We start from the raw sequence: 16,226 nt of genomic DNA on the forward strand, positions 1-16,226 counted from the left end.
GTCGCATCCTAATTGCTTCACATCATTTATACGAAAAGTCTCTTTGAAAATTAACCCACCCCTACGTGTATATAATTATTTTGATAATTTAGAAGTGCACAAGTCTACAACCAATACCCACTAGTCTCTCACTAGTCTCATGGCTGAGAAATGTTTGATGTTTGGAAGAGACCATCTCAATTCTCAACCATAAGTTCAACAATCCACAAGCTTCTTTTATTCTACATATCTTCTTATTCTTCTTATTTAATAGTGTCACCTTTAAAAAGTGTCACAAGTCTGTTTTCTGAACTACAAACACTCTCCCCTCAACTCTCTCTCACCATAAATTCAAAGTAACCATTTATTTCTTGTCTTCATTTTCATGCTTCACTTTCTTTAACTCTAAATTCATATTTCTGTTTCGCTCTTGCTCCTCGTGTATGCGTGTTTGTTATCGTTTTCGTTTTCTATTGAATGAGTATATATGTAAATATAAATATAAAGTGTGAAGTGATCTATGTAAAACACTTTATAAACATAAAAAACATAGGAGTATGATGTTTCATGTTCTCTAATCCTGTTTGCTTGTAGGATTATTGCAGGGAATTAGGAACTCATCAACAGAAGAAACTTTTGTTTGGATATTAATTGACGATTTTGCCCTCCAATCAAGGAGTCATGTCTCAGAAAGATGATGGACATCCATGTGGGATCTCCATTTTCTTTAAAGATGCTAGGTACTCTTCCATTTACCATAAATAAATTTTAATATAGGATTACATTTTTTTAATGTTTTATTTATTGATCTATACATAGTAATTTTTTTTTTGTTTTACTAATATTCATATCAAAAGAAATATTGTTTAGAAATGAAAGGAAAACAGACAAAGGACATTTTTTGAAATAATAAACTTTCAAATTTCATGACTCAAAAGTTTATGTGAAGAACTCAATTTCTTAAAACATTAACATCATTAATTAATCATCAAGGCATCTTTTAAAGTCTTACAAGGCCATACATATTCAAAACGTTTGGTATTTATAAAACACAACGTTTTCTACCTTATTAATATTTAAATAATAAAAAATTAGATACAAAAAGTACACACTGAAATATAAAAGTATGAATTAACTTTATTATTATTTTCATATAGACTCCGAAAACCTTTATATACAAAAAAAAAGAAAGGAAAAAAAACTAAATATTATACTAGAAGAATGGGATCCATTACATGACACGCAATGTATCTCATTATTCTGTTTCACTTGTTAAAAAGAATCTCATGTAGTTGGATCCTCAAGAACAACCAAAAGAATTCTTAGAATTGGAATTAGATTCCGACTTAACATCTCTCATATCAAGTATCTTTTATGAATAAGGGTCTTACACCATCTAACACTAGATTGACAAATTCAGAGCATATGTATTCAATGTTTTTCATTTTTAGGATGGGAAGGCCGGGCAAACTCTCTATTACTCCAAAGGACAGAGAGTTTACTCTCACTGAGACCCTTGACTTAAAAACATTTAAAAGAAAAACATATACATGATTGTATTTTAGAGAACATAAAATGTGCCCAAGATAATTAAAACAAAGCACAAACCCAACTGAAGTGCTAATAGTTTGAAGGGGTGAGTAAACGATAGTAGCAACAAATAAAAAGGCAAATAAGCTAGAAAAAGTAGCAGTAGCTCTCTTACATTATACACTCTCCTAAAAAAGTCGATAAACCAAGACAACACTAAGTAATTAAGGAGTTGTTTAGTAGCATCTTAATAATTCAATTAATATACCATCTCTGAGTTAGTTAGCATCGAAGTATGTTTGGTTCACTAAAAGGCTATGAATCATTCATAGAGTCTCTTACCCGATCATACTTATAAACATTCTAAATGGAGTCTATGAATCGATCAATCCTCTTAATGGCTCAGGTGGTGGGTTCTAAACAACCCATAAGGCACGACTTAGATTAGACAAAAAAGTATGGGACAAGCTAAGACCCAAGACAAATCTATTAATGGATCCATAAGCTCTCCTAAAAGTCCATAACCTTAATATGACGTCTCAAATAAGTCAAATTCCTGATCATGTCCTCGAAGATATGCAAGTCTAACAAATCATGCCCGCTCATCCCATGTCAGTTTGGGTTTGCCCTCGCTTCTTCTCTAGTCCATTGTTAGGGTTTCAACAATTCTTATAAAGTTGTCATGTGACTTCTCACACATATCTAAACCATCTCAATTTCCCCTCCTTTATGTTACCCAATATGCATGTAATTCCAAATTCTCCCCCAAAAAATCATTTTTTATCCGGTCCATTCTTGTGTGTGTGCTACACATCCACTGCAACATCTTTGTCCCTTCTACCTCCACTTTCGCACATGTGTTTTCTTGACGGCCCAACAATCTTTTCACATCACACTAGCTACTTCTAAAATCACAACACATCTACCTCCAACTTTCACGCTTATGTCTTTTTGGTCCTATATCTTCACCTTAACCGAATATGAAAACAAAGACTCCAACCAATTGTCACACCAAGATCATGGGATGTGATCTTCACACCCATAGAAACGTTTTCTTACTTTCTACATCATTACACTCTCTTCACGCACATATTTTTTTAACCATTGATGGGTTCCTCACTTATTTTTCTGGTTCAGACTATATGTAGAACTATATTGTTAATTCCTTAGTTTTATACAGCCGAAACTACAACTTATAGCTTGAGACAGGTAATCGTGATCTTTAAAGTGATTTCGCCCACTCTGCTTAATAAACTGATGTGCTTAGGCTTTGCGGCGAATTGCTTTGTAAGATGCAACGAATGGGTTAGTATACCATACGGACATTGTATGGGGATGATAAGCCGATAAATATATTGAAATTTCAATAACGTATTAATCATCTCTAGTACCACACATAATCGTCTATTTATCAGGCGTGTAATAAAAAAGGTTTTTGTGATCACCAAAATGCAAACTTACTTTATAAAACTTTTATTAAAACTTATTTCGCAAACATAATCAAATGACAAATAATATCATTAAAACTCTTCTTTATGCAAGAGTGGAATTGCAGGTTAGCATTGAAAATGGATGATCTTGGTATGGAGATAGCAAAAATAGCATTACCAGCAGCACTTGCCTTGACAGCTGATCCGATCGCGTCTCTTGTTGACACAGCCTTCATCGGTCAAATTGGTAAATTCGCATTAAAATAAATTAGCATTTATTTGTTTTTTTACTTAGATGAGGTACCTTTTTTCATGTGTGTAACAAAAATATAAATGTATGTTATTCAGGTGCAATCGAACTTGCAGCTGTAGGAGTTTCCATAGCGGTATTCAACCAAGTATCAAGAATCGCAATATTTCCCCTAGTAAGCATTACAACCTCTTTTGTGGCCGAGGAGGATGCGGTTTCAAACTCGAATCATGAAAACTTGGAAATGCATGAACACACCGAAAACAAAATGTTGCTTCAACATGAACAAACAAGTAATGTGTTACAAACACTCATTCCTTTATGGCATCTATTTTTTTTCTCATGAAAATCTTTGTCTCAAAACATGTACTCATGTTTTTGTTATGTTTAGTGACCAAGTCACCCGATTCAGAGTCACTTGTCACAAGCTATAAGAAGAAGCGGATACCATCCGCTTCCGCTGCTCTGATCATTGGGAGTGTTATGGGACTCTTGCAAGCTGCATTTTTAATTATTGGAGCAAAACCCGTGTTGGGTTTTATGGGGATCAAATCCGTAAGTACTAGAATCGATGTTCATTTTTTGAATAATACGCATTTGTATGTATTTTACAACTTATTGTTACATACATAGGATTCTCCCATGTTGCATCCCGCGCAACAATACTTAAAGTTAAGGTCGCTTGGAGCTCCAGCCGTTCTACTTTCATTGGCGATGCAAGGAGTCTTTCGTGGTTTTAAAGACACAAAAACTCCTTTGTATGCCACTGGTAAGTAAAATGACCATAGTATCCTTTTTCGGTTTTACATTAATTTTCTGTGTAATAACTCTTAACTTTAGTGACAGGAGATGTGATAAATATTATTTTAGACCCAATATTTATGTTTGTATTTGGTCTTGGGGTTAGTGGTGCAGCCATTGCTCACGTTATATCTCAGTAAGTTGCCTCTAAAGATATTTTTTTACTAGTTCAAGAGATTCATTCAGTTTATTATTTTTTAGGTACTTGATCTCGGTAATACTATTTTGGAGATTACTAGAAAAGATCGAGCTCGTACCACCTACTTCTAAACATCTTCAATTTGGTCGATTTCTCAAAAACGGTGAGTCATGAATTACTCGAAAATGAAGCTAGTCCGTACATGATTCTCAAAATCAACTCTTTGTTTCACATGTTTTTGACTTTTGTGTTAACTTTTCAACAGGTTTTCTATTGTTAATGAGAGTTATGGCTGTAACATTTTGTGTAACATTGTCTGCATCACTGGCTGCAAGACAAGGGTCGACCACAATGGCCGCATTTCAAGTTTGCTTGCAAGTTTGGTTAGCAACATCACTTTTAGCCGACGGGTTGGCTGTTGCTGGTCAGGTATTCAACTTAACCCTAGACACGAAATATAACCCGAACCTGATTAGTTATAGAAACTTTTATAGGTTTGGGACCGGTATGAGATTAGGCAATACTGCCTTGTTACCCAAACTAGTTCACCTGAAAGTATTAATTTTATATTATCTTAAAAAATCTAGTAAATAGCATGTTGAAATTGTTAGAATTTGAGATTATTAAAATTATAGGATTGTTAGAATGTAGTAAATGGATTTCGATATTAAGTCAGTACGTTTTGGGATGAGTTTAAGACTGGGTTTTGGGTAATGAGCATTCTAACATGTAATTATTAACAACATAAGATCATAAACGGATATACCTGATAATCGTGTGTATGCATGTAAACTTGATGGGTATGGGGCATGGTTTTATAATCGGTTAAGAAACTAGGTACGCTACCCCCATAACCTCATTCTCTTATGTTCTAACACTTTATAAACGATTAAAGGCTATACTTGCAAGTGCGTTTGCAAGAACCGATTATGAGAAGGTCACAGCAACTGCTTCAAGAGTATTGCAGGTATGGTTGAGGACCGTGTTTTGCGTTGTATATCGTGAAAATTTCAAACTAATTGCATCAACCGGCAATGCAGCTAGGTGTGGTTCTTGGGGTTGTATTGGCTGTTTTCTTAGGGGTCGGGTTACACTTCGGGGCAAGATTGTTTACAAAAGATGTTGGTGTCCTCCATCTTATTAGCATCGGCATACCGGTATTCATAGCACAATAAAAACCTTCTTTCTACTAATTACAAGCTAACTCTTTTAACAGTTCAATTCTACTCTTATCAGTTTGTAGCTGCAACTCAACCAATCAATGCACTTGCCTTTGTTTTTGACGGTGTGAACTTTGGAGCATCTGATTTTGCATATGCTGCATATTCTATGGTAAACTCATTGTCGCACTTGGGGTAATAGCTGGTTGTCAAAAATGGTTTAAACGGGCCATAAACGGGTGGGCAGGTTGACCTTATAAATTTTATCTTCATTTTGATGTTATGCTGGTCAACCTGTGAGCATTTTCAATAAAATGGATAGCAAGTCAACTCAAATTCAATTTTTTATTAAACAAGTTAAATAGGTCAAACCGAACACGTTCTCTCACTAAACTCTGACAACCCAACCTGATTATTTATGTTTTACCGTTCAACTAAACAGGTCAACCCGAACAAGAGTACATGACCTCTATTAAACTATGACAACCCAAAACCTGATAATCGTATTTCATGTTTTCTCAGGAATTATCAACTTTAGTCACAACTATCGTTTCTATCTATTTCCATTTTCACACCAGAGAAAGGAAAATGTTTTAAATAAGCACTAACAATGACTGTTATGAAATTTGGTTGTTAGGTTTTGGTTGCTATGATTAGCATTCTATCGCTATTCATCGCCTCAAGCCATGGATTCATCGGACTGTGGGTTGCTCTTACTTTTTACATGAGTTTGAGAGCGCTTGCAGGATTTTGGAGGTAATTATTCTTGTCACAAAATCATTAACCAACCCACGAGTTATCGGCTGATGTTATTACTCCTTTTGTGTCATCATTGTATTCTTGCAGGATAGGGACAAGAACCGGACCATGGTGCTTTCTAAAGGGTACATCATAGATTTGCTAGAAATATTTCGTAGTATTATCATCCCCTAAACACGTTTGGGCAACTTATACTGTATACTAGTTCGTGTTCCTTGGTTCTTGGAGCCGTTTTTAGCTTCTTTTTATAATGTCTTTGGTTAAGACAATATATAACAATATTTGAAACTTATGCAAGTGTATTTATGTTACATGTGCAAATCACACACATTAATGCTCTACAAATTTCATGTAAAAAGACCAAAAAAGAAGCAACAAGAGGCATAAAAACTCTATTAATGTTTCCATGTTTAGATACAAATGGGCATCATGCATTGTATACCATCTTAACCTACACAATTCTTACAAAGGCACAAACGTATTTGCAAGACCGAAAGAATTAATCAAAAATGCTACTAACCTCACATTTGAAGTCAAATTTTTCCCAGATTTTCGTGATTAAATTGCGGTGGTAAGTAATAAACCGGTACCTCTAGTTTACCACTTTACCACAAGCCAATAAACTTCCACCAGACACCACCAACTCCAAGCCAAATAATAATATTAACCACAGAAATGAGGAACCCATAGCCCCACCATTTGGCAAGAGGGACATAGTTAGCTCCATAGAACACTGGGGCCGACCCGATTCCATAATGGGTCAAACCACCCATGAGGTTGGACAGGAAGGCTAGAACCATGGCTCCAAACAATGGCGGTGTGCCAAGGGCACTAGCAACCGACAAGAAGGCGGTAAACATGGCACCAATGTGAGCAGCTCCACTTGCGAAAAAGTAATGTGAATAGAAGTATAACAGTACAAGAATCCCGAAAGACGCTTGCCATTGCAGACCTAACCCGCCAACAAACTGCACATAAAAATCACATCTTTATAACTTTATCATATTCTAAAAACATATATGATGTAAACTGTAAAGAATAACATACTTTGACCACTGTTTGACTGAACCACGAGATGAGACCGTATTTGTTAAGGTATCCCGCCATTGCAATGAGCGCTGCAAACCATGTAAGTGTATCCCACGCAACCGATTCAGCTAAGCATTCTTTCCATGTTACAACACCGGTTATTAGCAGCACCGATAGTCCAAGAATCGCAGCTGTAACCGCGTCAACGTTAAGCGCCCCTCCAAATACCCACAAACCGACCTAATCCAACGATCAAAACAACAATGTGTCATAAATTATTAAACCTATAACAAACGGTTCGTTCATCACATTCATCGTATTCATCATACCGTTAGAAGCAAAGTTCCCGCCATGATAATCTCATTCTTCGTCATGGGCCCCATCTTCTCCAGCTTCTCTTTCGCAAGCTTAGGCGCATCAGGGCTACTCTTAACCGACGGCGGATAAATCAAATACAAAATAAGCAGAACAACAACCAACGAAACAATCCCAGGCACAACCGCAGCCACAGCCCAATCAGTCCACCCAATACTCTGCTTAATCGTATTAAAAGTCAAATTCGCACTCAACGGGTTGACAGCCATGGCAGTCAAGAACATGACGTCTGGAAACACGTCAACATCAACCACGCCCCTAACTTACGTTCCGTCCCATCACCTACATTACTCCCACACGCCACACACAAAGACTTAACCAATGGCAAAAAAATCCCCCCGGCCCGGGCCGAAACCGAGGGGATCGCGGGTGCTAACAACGCCTCGCTAAACACTAAACTATATCCTAACCCTAAAGACGAGCTACCGAACAGTTTCACAAACTGGTAAGCAATTCTATTACCTAGTCCAGTTTTAATAAACCCTCTTGCGAAAAAGAATGCGAGGGCGATTAACCACGGAATCGTGTCACCGAAAGCCGAAAACGCGGAAGCGAAGGTTAGGGTTTTGGTGAGGACACAGGCGCCTAAGCCCATTAACGCTACGGCACCTAAAGGTAAAGGCTGTGTAATGATTCCAACAATGGTTGCAAGGAATATGGATAATAATTGCCAGGCGTTTTTATTAACTCCGGTGGGTGTTGGAATAAACCATATTATTACTCCGGTGGCGATTGAAGCGAGTAATGGGGTTATTGCAGCGCCTTGAAATGTTGCCGGAGGTGGGTCGGAAGTGGGTTTGGCCGGAATTGCTCCGGCGGATGATTTGACGGTGAAATTGTGTGGTCGAGTGGTGGTGTGTGATCGGAGGTGGTGTGGGCCGTTGGATTTGTGGAGAGTTAACGGTGTGGATGGGTTGGTTATGAGACGTGGTGGTGGACGGAAGGTTAACGGTAAGTTGACGGAGTGTGTGAGAGTTAACGACGCCATCGTTTTACGGTTAACGGTGGCGGTTCACGGCGGAATCAGTGATCAGTTTTGTGTGTGGTGAGAGTAACGGGACGGTGGGAAATTTAAGTGAATCAAAGATTGAATATTAGCCACTGGATTTGGGTTTTGGATCCAACGGCTGATAATGCAACATCAGTTGATGGTCCACTATCACAACCCAAACCAACCCAACCATTTATTAAAAAAATATTTTCTCTCTCTTTCACCTATACAACCCAACCCAATATACTATTTTACTCACTATCATAACCTAACCTAAACCAATATTTTATTAAATAAAAATGCTTCATTTTTTATAAACTTTATAGCAAAATGTTCAGTATTTTTTTATAAATAAAACTGTGTTTTTACATTTTTTTAAAAAAAGGTTAAAAGTTGTAATTTTTATGAAAAAAACCAAGTTAGATATAAAAGTTTGGTTGCAAACTTGGGTTGCTGGAACAACCAAGGTTGCAACCGGTTGTGGACAAAAAAGAATTTCCAATTTTTTACTTTTTTTTGTCATTTTGTGCCTCCTTACAACCGGTTGTGATAAATGGTCACCGTAGTAAAAACAGTTTTTGAGTTTGCCCATGTCGTTCAGATTTTCAATCTGTGTACTTAAATTTTTTTTTCCAAAGATTAACGAATAAAGTCTGGTTATCTAGGGGTAAACTAATGGAAAAAGGCGACATTATACGCTCGCAATTGCAAACAATGATGGGAAACCCAAGCCCATCATCTTCATTTTTGGATAAACCCGTCGCCCGAAGGCTCACTGGCATAAAACCCGGTTGGAATTGGATTCGAACTTTAATAACTTGGATCTCAAGCTTAAAATCTTCACTTACCCTTTAATGTTAGTTGAGTTAAAGCTCATTGACACGTTTTGTACTTAACTAGAGAGTCAATCACATCTTTCCTTTAATTTAAATTTTTATTTGTTTAATTGTTTGAAAAGTTATTTAAATCTAAGTTTTATTATTATCCTTTTTAACATTTCAGCTGATTCGATTTACCTAGCTACCTACAACCTGTAATCGATAAACCGTAAGCCAGTTGGTTCAGTCTATCAGTGGGTCAAATCGACTTATTTAACTCAATTCAAATAGTTTTGATGATTTTTGAAGATCCCTATTAGTTTATTGTCTTAAGACTTCAAGTAACTCTTAAATCTCTCAAAAAACTGTCGTAGACACAACTTAAGTCCATCTCTCTAGATGTCTATTTGCTCGATTAAATTTTCATATTGTGGCGACAAAATTTAATTATTGTTGATGGTTTTACAATCTTGCATTGTTTCCGACAAAATTTGAAGTTAGGGCCCAAGAATCTAAATCAACCATGCTCCTTTTGTCATGTTACTTGAAAGAATAGGTATGCATATAAACCACATAACATGCAACCCTTGTTGCTTGCTATTTGTCTTGTTATTTTATTCATCATTTCACTCAGCCTCTCTTGTGTTATCTAAAAGAAATCCTTATTATATGATAGATACACATATATGTGTATGCATATGCTTGTCACTTATGTTACTCTTTTTTGAAATAAATTTAGAACATACTGAGTTGATGTTACGGTACCTTGAATTTCTCGCTTTATCGATTTATCTGGCGTGCATTATAGACTGATATTGTGCCATATGTTGTCTTTTACGTTGTAAATCTTTGTTACAAGTTAATCGGAATGGGACACGACCATTCTTGCATCATGGTTAGAAGATTGCATGTTGGTGTGTACATTGGCGAAGCTTCATTGAGGCTCAGGGTGGCCCCGGCCCCCTTGTTTTTTTGCGCAGTAGTGTAAATTTATCTGTTTTCGGCCGAAAATTTTTATACGTAGTGTAAGTTTAGCCTTTTACGGCCGAAAATTTGAGGCCGGCCCCCCTCGTTTGTGAAATTTTGTACACATTTTGAGCTCGGCCCCTTTGGTGCATCAGTCCAAGCTTCATCATTGGGTGTGTATCTGTGATGCTCAAGGCATATGAAGAGATGAGGGTATCATACGGTGGTGGTCGGCTGGTGTGAACCAATTAACAGATTGCCATAATGCCATTCATTTGTAAAAGACATAAAAGTATGAAACACAAATATAATACATAGCAATTTAATGCATAGAAAACTTTAAAAAATGTCTTAAATTCTGAAAATTTGTGACATCAAAATAAAGTTTTAATGTACAATACATATGATACAAACTATATTTTAAGTTATATATGATTTTAGACACTTTGAAATTTGTTGTAAAAATATATTAATTTAAAGTTGAGAAATCTACAATTTGCCTCCCTGGTTTATATCATCGCTGGATAGGTAAACCATTGAAAAAGATTTTGCGAACTCTGGACCACTATGTTTCTCCGGCGGGTTCTTCTGACTCCTGCCGTCAGTTGACCCGTCGTTGACTGTTAATTTAGAAGGGTAATTTCGACATTGCACTATTTATCTCCCTGATTCAATAAAACCCCCGAATTAGGGCATATTTCTCTATAATCCCAAATATCGGCCAACGTTCGAACATTGAACCCTTAATTTTTCCGATCACCGTTAACATCGCACTTCACATCTGCACACATTGCAATGCCGACCTCGTATTCTATTAGGCCGGACAGTGAGTATTGTGACCCGTACGACCTATATGGTAAGGTCTTACTGTTTGCTCAAACTTTTTGTTTATTTTCTTGTATGTTGTTAACGAGTTGAATGAACGGTTGTTATAGGTGAAAATTATTCACATGCGTTCACCATAAAACTTTTCCACAAGGGTATTTCTCTACCGAGGGGCAGCGAAGATACGAAGGGGGAAGATCACTTATGTCGATGAAGTTCAAGTTTCTGAATTTTGTAAAAGTTTGTTGGTTGGAATACTCTGTAAGTTACAATATGGTTGTGGTACAGCTTGTTGTTTTCATTACAAACATCCGCGTGTCAGTTTGGATTTGGGTTAAAGCCATTGATTGAAGATTATCATTTTCAAGATGTTTGTGATATGGTTAGAGGTAGTGATGGTATAGGTAGTCACATTGTTGAGATTTTTGTAGTACATGGCAGGACTAGTGGTGATGAAATTGTGGTATATAATTCTGGATTTGTACCTGGCTTTGAAAGTGTCCATGAAGTGGGTGGTGAAAGTGTTCATGAAGAGAGTGGTGTGTTGGTGCATTTTGTGACCGTCGCTATGCAATTCTGACCAGCGGAACGCCACAGGCGAAGTTATCACAACTTCGCCTTAGGCGAAGTTAGAACAACTTCGCCAACGGCGAAGTTGTAACAACTTCTGCCTTAGGCGAAGTTATCACAACTTCGCCAACGGCGAAGTTAGCACAACTTCGCCTACTGAAGCCCAGGCCCGTGAATGTTTGTCTATATATAGTTGTGTCTTGTTTAGTTTTAGGAATCAAGAAATCGGTGTGTGTTTGAGCAGCTTGTTTATTGAGAGAGAGTAAGAGACTAGTGTCGTGTGAGACGACCCGAGGTAGAGCTCACCTCGGGTCAGTCGTGTTTTCTGTTTATGTTACGGTATGTAACGTGTTTTATTATTATATGAATCTGCAGATTTGATTATCCATTCTTGTATTTGTTTGTGTATTTGATCGTGTACGTGTTTGTGTTCTTCGTCTATACACCTATAAACGAGTCTAGGAGGATTCCGCACTCCTAGACCTCGTGCGGATCTCGTATCGATCGGCGACGCCCCGGGGGGACCTACATGTGGTATCAGAGCCTTAGGCTCTTACGCTATGGTTCGAGATCTGCGTTTTGGTGTTTCTGGCACGTTTCTGTGCGTTTCTGGCCGAACAGTTCTTCAGGCGAAGTTATTGTTCATCAGGCGAAGTTGCCGTCACTGTTCGTAGGGTTTCAGCGAAGATATAAGGTCTGGCGAAGTTATGAACAGTAGAAGTTGACTTTAGGCGAAGTTGACTTCTCGGCGAAGTTATAGCCAGGCGAAGTTATGAACAGGCGAAGTTATGAACAGGCCAGGCGAAGTTATGGCCAGGCGAAGTTATGGCCAGGCGAAGTTAGCAGCCAGGCGAAGTTATGGCCAGGTGAAGTTAGCAGCCAGGTGAAGTTAAAAAAAAAAAAAAAAAAAAAAAAAAAAAAAAATTGTTTGGAGTTTTCGTCTGTATGGCCAGGTGTACACGATTATTGTGAGACCGAAGATGTTGTTCCATCAACGAGTGATCTTGTTATCTTTTGGTTTTACGTGTGAACAAATACGTGTCAACTCTGATTTGGAGTTGAGGTTGTGAATGGGTTATTGTTTGTAACTGGATATTGACACATATTCGGGTGTTTGTGGGAAAGGAAATTGTTGTTGTTCGTGGTGACCAACCGAAGAAAGTCAAATTGAACTGAAGGTTTTTCGTCATTACTGGATTGCGGTCAGAGCATATTTTTTATGTTATTTTCAAGGCGTTCGAGAATTGGATCCTGAAACGTGATGCTTATTTATTAGAGTGAAGATTCTGGAACAAGTTGGATTTAACCGGGAATTAAAGTGTTTATGTTCCTGATCGTTATCCCTGGTGATTGAAGATGCTTCAGATTTTTTAATGGTCGTGTGTTAGATTCTGTCAGGGTGGTTTTGTGATGAAATTGATCACTTGATGTTGAGTAGTTGAAGATTAATCCTTATCGTATGCCGACGAGTTGGTGAAGTTGTGGAGGAAGCCCAACTTCATGTGTTGGTGAAGTCAGATGGACTCACGTGATTGGTTGAGATGATCTATTGGCACGAGGATGCATGCATTACAAAGACCTCAATCGTTATAGTCGGAGAAGCTTACACTGAAGGGGAGATCTGATATGGAAGACGCTGGGTGATTGGTAGATTTGTGAAGCTACAGGACAGTTTCAGACACGGCTGGTTGACTGCAAACAGAAGATCATCAGTTAAGAGGGAGTCTGTTGGTGCATGTTTTGTAACAGATGATCTTTCGTGTTTGTTAGAATTGAGAGCAACGGTCAAAGGGGAGACTGTTGGTGCATTTTGTGACCGTCGCTATGCAATTCTGACCAGCGGAACGCCACAGGCGAAGTTATCACAACTTCGCCTTAGGCGAAGTTAGAACAACTTCGCCAACGGCGAAGTTGTAACAACTTCTGCCTTAGGCGAAGTTATCACAACTTCGCCAACGGCGAAGTTAGCACAACTTCGCCTACTGAAGCCCAGGCCCGTGAATGTTTGTCTATATATAGTTGTGTCTTGTTTAGTTTTAGGAATCAAGAAATCGGTGTGTGTTTGAGCAGCTTGTTTATTGAGAGAGAGTAAGAGACTAGTGTCGTGTGAGACGACCCGAGGTAGAGCTCACCTCGGGTCAGTCGTGTTTTCTGTTTATGTTACGGTATGTAACGTGTTTTATTATTATATGAATCTGCAGATTTGATTATCCATTCTTGTATTTGTTTGTGTATTTGATCGTGTACGTGTTTGTGTTCTTCGTCTATACACCTATAAACGAGTCTAGGAGGATTCCGCACTCCTAGACCTCGTGCGGATCTCGTATCGATCGGCGACGCCCCGGGGGGACCTACATGGTGAAAATAGTTCTAGTGAGGAAGATGATGATAGTTATGATAGTGACCGATCAGATGAAAATGATCCTGAGTATACGGCTGCCTTTCAAACACCCTTGGAGGATGTAGAAGTTGACATGAGATTGTATAAAGCTATTGTAGATTTTCGATGTATATAAAAATATACATCTTTTTAGCATCAAATAATCTCTAAAAACTGCAACTTCTATCGTAAAATATAGTTAAAATAACTACTTATCATGTTAAAATGTATTTTCAGGTAAATCCAAGCCTCAAACGAAGAAACGAATGAAAAATCAAAGAAAACCCAAAGAAAACAACAAAACATGGGGCTGTGCTTCATGAAACATGGGGCTGTGCTTTTTGAAACACGGGGCTGTGCTTTCAGGAAACACGGGGCCGTGCTTTTGGAAGCACGAGGTCGTGCTTACCTTCCAGAAATGACAAAAATAATTAGCACATGTCACTAAAAAGCACAGGGTCGTGCCTCTCAACCACGGGGTCGTGGCCACGTCACCGAAAAGACAAAACAAATTTGGCACATGTCTTAAAAAATGCACGGGGGCGTGCTCATCATCACCATCAACCATCATCATCATCCATCATCATCATCATCATTAAGAAGGAAGATTCATCTACATTTGGTTAGATTGTTCCAAGTTTAATCATGTATTTGTTATTATCATTCATCTTAATGTTTATCATCATGCTCATTATGAGCTAAACTCCTTTTACCATCTAAAATCTATGAAGAAGCTTTGTTTTACTTGATAATTATATAAAATATGTGGTGTAGTCTAGTAAACTACATGGTTATATTACAATTATCTTTTGATGAGAAATGTTTCACCATCTTAAATCACTAATTCAAAGTTGGTGGTTGTCAATTCCTTTGGCAATCGTTCATGATCGATTCATGTTCTTGAAAGATAGAAATACTTTGATACATTATCGAAACATGGATCCTTATATTGTACTTAGAAATGATGAGATATAAGTTATGATGTATTTTTCTAAACCTTGGTAATCCGAAAATGGCTTTGCTTAGGATATCAAATTAGTTAAAGAAATCATATGTTACTGGAATGTGTAATTATAACCTATATAAATCAACCAATGGGAGGTTGTGTGACTAAACTACAACCACCCGAAGTTGTTAGAATTGGTATTTGAGAAATCGAAGTCAATCCTAATCTTTCTACTTTACGAAACTACTTGCCAACTTAAATTGACATCAATGAGATGGCATGACATTAGGAAAGGGTGGACTTTAAAATACGCATGCTATCTCCTTAGTGCCAAAGATGCTCACTTAAGGTTTAAGGAGCCATCTATCATATATTATTATGACAAGTTTACCACATGTTCAAATATTATTTATCAATGCTAAAATGAAGTGGATTCTTGATCTTAGATGGTAACCTTCGCATAATAGAACAACTCGTTTAGAATCTCTTTTCTTGGTCACCTATATATTATATATATAAGTATTTATATTTTATAAGAAGTTTGAAGAAAATTAACCCCAAAATGATTAAAACCTCCGATTAAAGTAAAACAACGATTTATTATTAGAAAACATTTGTGTCCATGGATAGATACTTGGTTATTACCAATACTATTCTACATATACGATAGGTACACTTGCCTATTTTGTGTGTGTTTAGTCTTTGTAGAAATCAGTTTTATAAATTTAAAACACGATCTTGTGCAAAAGCAACTCATTCCATCTTTTTATATTTTATACCACACGCACGCACACATCAAAGTTTTTGGCGCCGTTGCCGGGGACACGGTACGTTTCTAAGAACGATCCAAGTTTTAATTTAATCATTGTCTATAATTGTACAAGTTTTTAACTTCTATTTTATTTTATCTTTAATTTTTACTAAATATTAAACTATATAATTTTACGGCTAGCCTAATTTTTAACCTTTATTTACCTTACTTTTGAAATAGTTTAACTAACTTAGACATTAGTTTAGTTTAAAATTGCTTAACTTATAGTTCAACTTAGACTAACTTTAACTAACTTTTACTTTAGTGTAAATTTGATTTAGCCTCATGTATGTCCTCTACTTTTGAGCATGAGCTTGTTTCTCCAATTTCTGAACCGGAACGACTCTTTCGTCGACGAACTCGTAAACGGACAGCAGAAACCGCCGAAGCAATCAAAGACGAATCAGTAGACGCCACCACATCAGGAGAAAATCAAACCGAAGAAATGATGAAGGCCCAGAACAATG

General features: G+C 37.3%; 1 protein-coding gene and 1 pseudogene across 2 annotated transcripts; one reads left to right on the forward strand and one right to left on the reverse strand.

The window, feature by feature from the left end:
- Positions 1 to 543: 543 nt before the first annotated feature.
- LOC143610938 (protein DETOXIFICATION 42-like) lies at positions 544 to 6,342 on the forward strand. The gene is made up of 13 exons (XM_077085278.1): positions 544 to 719; positions 3,065 to 3,186; positions 3,288 to 3,482; positions 3,581 to 3,744; positions 3,823 to 3,958; positions 4,030 to 4,126; positions 4,192 to 4,292; positions 4,395 to 4,558; positions 5,025 to 5,096; positions 5,170 to 5,286; positions 5,366 to 5,461; positions 5,927 to 6,045; positions 6,136 to 6,342. The coding sequence occupies exons 1-13, from the start codon at positions 661 to 663 to the stop codon at positions 6,182 to 6,184; spliced, it is 1,491 nt and encodes a 496-aa protein (XP_076941393.1). The 5' UTR covers positions 544 to 660; the 3' UTR covers positions 6,185 to 6,342.
- Positions 6,343 to 6,478: 136 nt separating this feature from the next.
- Positions 6,479 to 8,440, reverse strand: LOC143610925 (dicarboxylate transporter 1, chloroplastic-like; annotated as a pseudogene). Its single transcript, XR_013149673.1, has 3 exons — positions 7,407 to 8,440; positions 7,096 to 7,317; positions 6,479 to 7,016 (listed from the first exon to the last, which is right to left on the reverse strand). The product of XR_013149673.1 is annotated as a dicarboxylate transporter 1, chloroplastic-like (transcript).
- Positions 8,441 to 16,226: the final 7,786 nt, after the last annotated feature.

This window comes from Bidens hawaiensis, unplaced genomic scaffold, assembly GCF_021521415.1.
Source record: "Bidens hawaiensis isolate Kalapana, Puna unplaced genomic scaffold, B.hawaiensis_p1.1 tig00028741_1, whole genome shotgun sequence".
In the NCBI taxonomy this organism is placed as follows: Eukaryota; Viridiplantae; Streptophyta; class Magnoliopsida; order Asterales; family Asteraceae; genus Bidens; species Bidens hawaiensis.